This window comes from Gavialis gangeticus, unplaced genomic scaffold, assembly GCF_001723915.1.
Source record: "Gavialis gangeticus isolate Ggan-Ray unplaced genomic scaffold, GavGan_comp1, whole genome shotgun sequence".
Lineage (NCBI taxonomy): Eukaryota > Metazoa > Chordata > Crocodylia > Gavialidae > Gavialis > Gavialis gangeticus.
In genome coordinates, this window is record NW_017729025.1 from 113379435 (window position 1) to 113387579 (window position 8145).

General features: G+C 41.4%; 1 protein-coding gene across 4 annotated transcripts in view; it reads right to left on the reverse strand.

The window, feature by feature from the left end:
* ANO1 (anoctamin 1) overlaps nt 1–8136 on the reverse strand; it is a 166334-nt gene extending 158198 nt beyond the window's left edge. For all 4 annotated transcript variants that reach the window (XM_019519443.1, XM_019519440.1, XM_019519441.1 and 1 more), the window contains exon 1: nt 8035–8136. In XM_019519443.1, the coding sequence (XP_019374988.1) occupies nt 8035–8092 (58 nt within the window). In that variant the 5' untranslated portion in view covers nt 8093–8136. The remainder of the gene's footprint in view (nt 1–8034) is intronic.
* Nucleotides 8137–8145: the final 9 nt, after the last annotated feature.

Below are 8145 nucleotides of genomic sequence, written 5' to 3' on the forward strand. Positions count from 1 at the left end.
ATGCATCTGTGGATGCATGACAAGGTACGGTTGGCCTTCCTAACTGCCTCCCCACACTGCCGACCCATGTTCATCTTGGAGTCAATGATGACTCCAAGATCCTTTTCCGCCTCTGTGCTGACAAGAGGGGAGTTCCCTAACCTGTAGGTATGGTGCCGGTTGTTCCTCCCCAGGTGCATCACCTTGCACTTGTCTGTGTTGAATCCCATCCTATTCTCATCCGCCCACCCTTGTAACCTGTCTAGGTCTAATTGTAGCCTGTTGCTTCCTTCTAGTGTGCTGTAATGGTCCCACAAGAGCATATGAACTAGGACTTTTAAAAAGTTTAAATGAATAAATGAAATGAGAAATCCCTTTCAAGGCAGCACTGCCACAAAACAGTAGGGTGAATGCAGTGCCTCTGAGATCATCCTGTTTGTACTTAACATTACATTAAGTATATCAGAAGACCCCCCCTTACTTTAATACTGTATTGCCACTGTAAGGCTGCTTAAGTCTGAATCTCCTTGGGCTAGTTGGCTTGAAGTAATGGTTTTGTATGAGTGATTGTACTAAGTAAATCTGACTTTAAAAAAAAAGTTTCAAGTCACTATTTGCTAATTTGAATACATTTTTGTTCATGTCATTATTTTTCCTTATTAGTAACTGGGACTTTTAAAGCCTTTATCTCCTGTCCTTGGACAGAATTTTGTTTTCTGATATTGTCTAATCATCTGTTCAATCTTTATTGCATATTCTGAATTCATTTTCCAAGTGGAACATCAACCAATGTAAAAAAGAGTAGAAAAGGCCATACATATTTGGAGCATGGACTAGAAAGTCTTGCGCAAACTGCTCAAATGTTCCCCTGTCCCCAGACAAGATTGATTTTAGTGCAGGACTGGAAACCAAAATCAATATAATCCCAGATTTCTTGCTGATTTGCTCAATGGACATGACAACATCTCTGCTCCTTTTTTTGCCATCTATAAAATGTGACCTGGATATTTACTGACTTGACATGATGTTGAGAGGATTAGCAAACATTTGTAAAGCACTTAGAGAACTGCTGTAAAAAAAACTTAGTATGGTGATGAATATCAATGCAATGTAACTGACTGAGGAGAAAGAGATTTTGAAAATTCCTTTAAACAAGAACATTTTTTAATACAGGCTATATTTTAAAAGTGACGAGTCAAAGTCTTAGGGTGCTGCAGTCAAAGTGTTATAAAAACATTAGCAATGAGTCCCAATAAATATAAATGTCAGCAAAGACCACTTTTCTGACCAGGTTTGCATGATATGCTCTAACAAATTTTAAACATAGATATGGAGGAGACAGAACATGGGAAGGAAAGGGCTATAGGGCTAAAAAGAATTAGATTTAATGTAGGACATCACATTTGTAAGAGAGAGAGATGGATATTATCAATAGAGGGCTACAGATGTGAACCCAAAGGAATGTGGAGAGAAGTTGGTCACATAACATACATGTTGGAAGAGATGACAGAGGCAAAGTTGTTCTTGGAAAAAGACAACTGGATCATCTAGGCAAGCTAGATCAAAGCATACAGTGGAGGAAAAGGGTAAACTACAGGTGAGATGAGGGCAGCAGTAGAACTAGTCACAACCCTTGAGGTGAGAGTAGGGGGTTCCAAATAGACCATGAAGAATATACTATCCCTTTCAATACTGGAAAAGAATAAGAAATTAAAAGTTAAACCAAAAAAAAAAGGTGTCACCTGACAAAATGGGAACTAATATTTGCAGAAGCTATTGTGACTAGTGCTCCTCAGAATGGGCAGCTCTATTTCATTTAGAAACAAGTTACCCATTGTGGCTGAGGCTAGCAGGCCAACATTTGCTATGAATTGCCACAGAGTGGCAATTGGCACAACTCTATTGTTCCCTACTCTCAGAGGTTACTCTAACAGTTGGTAGAGGATAGCTTTTTCACATTGCCACTGATGATGCCAGTCTGACAGGCACTTTACATGTAATTTAGGGCCTTGTGACACCTTACACTGTGAACCATGCAACTGTTGATCAGTGTTAGTGCTAATTTGGAGTTTGGAGCAGTCACACCCATAGTCTAGAAATCTCTGTCTCCCACCTGCACAGTTGTGACTTGCCACTAGGGCTAGGGACAGACATTACACATAAACTGGTTTAAGTGATCAGAAACTGGTTTAGACCTGTAACAGAACAGATGTTCAGTGCACATAAACTGGTTTGAAAATGGCTGAAACCAATTTGAGATAGACCTGGTTGAACGTAGAATCAGACTTAGCTGATTTGGCTCAAACTTATTTATACAATGTCTGTCCTAGACCCTTCCTGGTTTAAATTAAATCAGAATCCTCCAGAATCCCAGATGTTTTACAACTCTGGGTAGGGCTCTGTTCTCTGTTCCAGCCCAGTAGGGCTGACCCCTCCCCTCTGCTCCCTGGCTGCAGCTTTGGCAGAGACTGCAGGTACAGGATATCTGCCTGGCTTCTTCCTGCTGCCCCCTCCCCAACTCCCTGCTTTATCAGGGATTTCCCCCTCCCCTCTGCCTTACACCGACACCTCTCAGCATTAGCTAGCATACCACATGCTGGCTACTTTCTAGTAAGTAAATGCTGTGTAAAATTTCTGCTAGCCCCCTCGCTTACCAGCGAGGCAGGAAACCCCTCCCTAATCAGAGTGTCCTGCCAGGGCCTGGCCAAGCCCCCTTCAGCTCAGCACTATTGAAGGGAAGGTAGAGCTGCTCTAGCACCCCCCACCTTCTAGCCTGAGCCACTGCAGGCATGTGCCTGCATTTTTTCAGTCCAGAGGGGATGTCTGTACCGTTACAAACTGATTCAGCCTAGGCAGGTTAGACTAACCTGCAAAGATTGAATCAATTCAGGCTCAGGCTTGTTGAATGTCTGTCCCTAGCCCAGAGTCCTGGTGAGCAGGGGCAGGAGTAGGAGTTGTGAGTTGCCACTAGAGGTCTGGTGAGCCAGGACAGGCTTCTATTCCTGCTCTATGGACAGGGGTGTGAGAGATCCTGGGATACTGGAGGACTTCAGCTTGGGTGGTACATCTGTGGAGAGTGGCCACACCTTAATGGAACAATAGCTGGGTTGTGTGGATCAGAGTTAACCCTGCCTTGGAGTAGCATAATTCTGAGTTGTATAATGAGTGCTCAAAACCACTTTAAGTTGTTAATGTGTGGACACAGTCCAGGGGTTAAGAGCTCCAGGAGCTGCCCAAAATAACTGTGTAACAAGGCTCTTAGATAAATAATTATTGAATTGTTTCACACATATAACTTATTCAAGTCAATGTAAGCTCTGCTTGCATCAAGACTATAGGATCCAATCATAAAGGCAGAAGTTTTGTTGCAAACATGGGTAGGACTGATAATTTGAAGTTTGTGCACATTTTCCTTCTCATCGTTATTCATGTAATTACTACTTTCTCAAAGTACAAGGCTCCATTTCATACCTAGCAGCTTCAGTAAGATATAATTACATATTCGGTGGCATACAATCAATCTCCTGGCAGCCACAAGAAACATCACAAGAAAGTCGAAAGTCACACACAAGTGACACAAATCACAAGTCATCACAAAAAACAAACTACAGGTTGTGGCATATACCTGCTTATGGCCATGGATTCAAACAGAATACCTAATAATTTGCTGATGAAGTAATCATAAAATGGATCTCTAATGATTTAAAGTACTTTTAAGTGTATTCCCCACCATGCCTGAGGACAACATATGTGCAATATGGGTCCAGTCCTGAGGTCTTCTTCGCTCCTTCAATTCACCTCAATTTCAGGGCACTCCTCACCAACAGAAGGTGTTGAGTACCATTCAGGACTCACATCTGCAATAGCAAAGTGAGGCTTTCTAAGGAATTACACAAACCATATCTATGTAGAGATTAAACTACAGAGCTCCACGCAAAGGAAAACTGGAGTTCTTTCAACTGTGCTTAGCTTTGCTTTCAAAGTATAGGCAAAATAGACTTATTGCAGGCAAAAGTATTAGAGCTAAATGTTCGTCTCTTTCTCACTTCCCTGCTGGATTTATTTTGTCTGTAGAAAGAGTTCCATAAATGTATTAGAAAGAGCTGCCTGCTGAGGCACAATTGTGCAAGATGCTAAATACTTCCTGGGGCATGCAAGTACTTTCAATAAAACGAATGAGAACTGAGGAACGTTAGAGCTTCTCAGCAACACACATGATCAGTCCCTGAAATTATGATATCTGTCCCCAACACACAAAAAAAGATTCTGCTTGAATATAATCTGTTTTTCCAGCCATGTATCTCCAAGCATTTCCTTTTCTCAAGGTCTCCAGAATCCAGGGGGTGCAATTAAAATCAAAAAGGACATTTTTCCCCTTTTAGTGCCAACAAATTCTCCCACTTCCCAGGGTCATTTTCCTTGCCTTCTGTTTTGGCAAGCTACTCTTCTTTCATATTTTATAACCACAACTGTACAACAGTAGTGCATAGCTACAGCAGTTTCTGATTGTAAAACATTACTCAAAACATTTACTATATCCAGCTCTGATGTGTTATGCATTTCCTGTTACCTAATTGCTTCACAAACCCTTGCAGTGACTGGTGAACTGCTTTACTTGCTGTGAGTCTTATGTAGGAAGAGATATACTGCACTACAAGTTACTTAGCAGAGTAACAGCCAGGGCTGCTGTTCTGAAGCACTGACCCCAAATCAAAATTCTTCACTAGAAGTGTTTGGACAGAACCCATCCACATAAATAAGTTATTATTACAAATTAAAAATATTGAACTAATGATGTGTATAATGCAAGTTATAGAGTTGGAAAAGAAGTTTTAATTAAATCAGTGTGGTTATTAGTCTCTTGTCACTGCTGATTAATTATTAGCTCAAAACGCTTCATCACTTTCATTTGTAACAGAAATAGCTACAAAATTACCATGAATAGAAATATAATAAATATAATAAAGCTGTGGGCTTGCTCTGGGGATCCCTTCTCCAGGAAAAGCCCACAGGAGAAACAGGGAAATGTTTCAACAGTTTCAACTTGAGGGATGAAATCCTGGCTGTGCTGAACTCCGTGGCTTTCGAAGTCTCTGGCTTTCACTCTGGAAGGTTTGATGGTTTCATCCTCATCTGAGGTAAGGATTTGTTTCCCTTTGCTCAGGCTGGGCATCTGACTTGCCAGAATGTCTGGACTGCTCATGCCCAATGTCTCCAAGTGTCAGCACAGCTCCTTTAGAAGCTATTTTGCCAATGCCTTTCTTCCCCTATCCTAACCCTAATTGCCATGCCACTACAAAACATTTATTTCCACATGTAAGGCAATACTAACATCTGACAGGAAGGCTGTGCACTGGGTTTGTGGGGCCATGGAATAAACAATGGCATTTCTCTCTTGTGACCTTTCCTCTTTGTGCCACTAGTGAAGCCCATGGTTTAGAGGGGACTTTTGAAGATTCAGTAGCATAGGGGCACTGAGGACCCATAAACTCAATCCCAACATCAATCCACCCACCTGTGTAGCTTTCTGCCCTCATTTTCCTACTCCCCCCTTTATTTGAATACTAGAGAATTGACCATCAAGAATGACAGGGGTGGGAGAGCAGGTAGGGATGGAGGCCTGCTGCCCACCACCCCACGCCACTGCTGCCACATCCCAGGAGCAGGGTGGGGGAGCTTGCCCTGCCATCCCCTCCATCTCCCTCCACCAGCACCTCACACCGCTGCCGCCTCCAAGGAGCAGGGTGGAGGGGTGGGGGGTGCAAGGCTGGCAGTGCTGGCCTTGCCCCCCCCACTCTGTTCCTTCCGTCATAGTGGCACTGCGTCTGTCTGTGTGTCTGTCTGTGCGGAGCACTCCAATTGGTTGTTTCAGACGACCAATCAGAGTGCTCCAAGAGCGTTATGGACAGACAGACAGACTAAACCATTTATATATATAGAATGACCTTATGAGCCTTCCTCCAACCAATTTGCCTTGAAGACAGCAATAAATGGCACTGAAGTTATGTTTGAGCAAAGACTCAATAGAAACTTCAAAAAAGATGCGCGCAAGGGTCATTTCTGCAGTGGGAGCAAAGGTTGTTATACATCTAAGTAGGATAGGCATCTTGTACTGCAGCCTAGAGCTCCGCAGTATTATTACAAAGGGGCTGGCTGTATTTTACAAACTCCCAAAAATACTTTTTGGATGGCTTGTCATTAGAAATGCAGTGACCTGGTTGTGAGAACAAAACTCTTTCCTGCTCATATTGATGAAGCTTGGTACATTCAGTTCATGGTGCTAATGGGTGATTCAGTAAATTAAATGGAGAATGTCACTGTAAAATATGATTTTGTGAAGATAAAAAGCAACTCAATATCTCAGGGCTCTTTCAGCCTACCACTGTGATTGCCTTCTGATAAATTGCCACCTGCCCTATGAGTAATAGTATATCTTTTTTAGTGTCATTTTAGCATTGAGTCCTTATATTGATTTCTATTAATGTACTTTCATAACACTTCAGCTTCCTATGTTTCACCTGTATTTTTTTTCATTTCAGAATGCTCTTTCTATTTTGACATGAAACTATTATCTTTTTTTCTGCTACAAGTAAGCAGACATGGGCAACTAATGCACAGCAAAAAAGTAATATTTTGATATAAAGCCCAGCTGTTTTCTGTCAGGCTGGCTTCCTTAAGTGTATTTTTTTTCATCCTGAGACACTCTGGCTGGTCTGTGATTTGATGAGCACACAGAATTACTTTTAGAAATGGGCTGAACTCCAGTTAAGTATTTGGCTGTTTAATAAGTATACTTTAAGATAATGGTCTTCATGGGAATCCAAAAAAAGGGAGTAAAGAAAAGGGCTCCCCATGCTATTTTTAGCTGCAAACAGCTAGATTTGGAATTTTGATTGTAAAACATAGAATTTATAAATGGTGCCATTCTATATTTACTTCATTTGTATACAACTCACCAGGATAATCAAGAGTGTTACAGCATGTTCCTGCTTTGCAGCTCAGTTCTGAATTTTATAGCCATTAAAGTACAAGAAAAATGTATTCTGTAAACATTTTTTGTGTCATTTGTTTTTCAATTTCTGGAGTGCGTAGGGATTTTATATATAATTAGGCATGGGTACACACATGCACGCACGCACACACATGCACACAAGAGTGCACAGGGATTTTATATATAACTGTGCATGTGCACGCATGTGCACACGCACACACACACAGATAGAGTGCATGGGGATTTTATATATAACTGCATGTGTATGCACACACACACACACACACACACACACACACACACACACACACACACACACACACACACAGAGCAATGATTTATTTCTAAAGGGAAGCCAAGGAAATTCCCACCCCCTACCATATAAAAGATCTACCGTTTGGCTCTACTGTTCTCAACCAAGGAATGTATTTTCATTTTTCAATATATATAATTGCACTCTTGTTGCACTCTTTTAGTCAATGATGTTATGATGCACTATTTATAAAATTTTACATGAAATCACTGACCAGCACATATACCATTTTATACATAGATATGATAAACACAGTGGATTTAAAAAGTCTCTGAATGTCTTTACTTCTATAATGTGGATTCATCAAGGTAATTTTTGTTTGTTTTTTCTTTCTCACTGTTCTTTCGCAGTCTTTTGTGCTCAGGTGAGTTTCCTAACAAGGGGCAAAGGAGCTTTTAGCTGATACATTTAGGCAGCGACAGCTCATCCTGCTTTATGTATTAAAAGAGAATGAAGACAGCTATTTTTTCCCCCCTTCACAAGTTGTTTACTGAGCAGCAAATCAGTCCTGGATTTTTTAAAACTCCATAAACCATTAAATAAAACCTCTAGCAACACATTCCTGAATCCGGGACTTGGGAGCTGGAGGAAGAGGAAAGACAACTCTCCAATAACCTGTTTCCCCTTCCCAATGACCAGACTAGAATGAAATCACATTTTTCTCCTAGTGACATTCTCCAGGTCTGAGACTTTGTGGGGGTTTTTTTGTTGTTTTTTTTTGCATCTTTCCCCATGGCTAGAAAACACTTACGTGGTCCCCAGGATGCGTCAGGGGGGATTGTGTGCAGATCAATCTCATCCTTATCCATCTCTCATCCAAGCCGGGAAAGTGCAGCTGCAACTTGGGACCCCAGAGAACGCT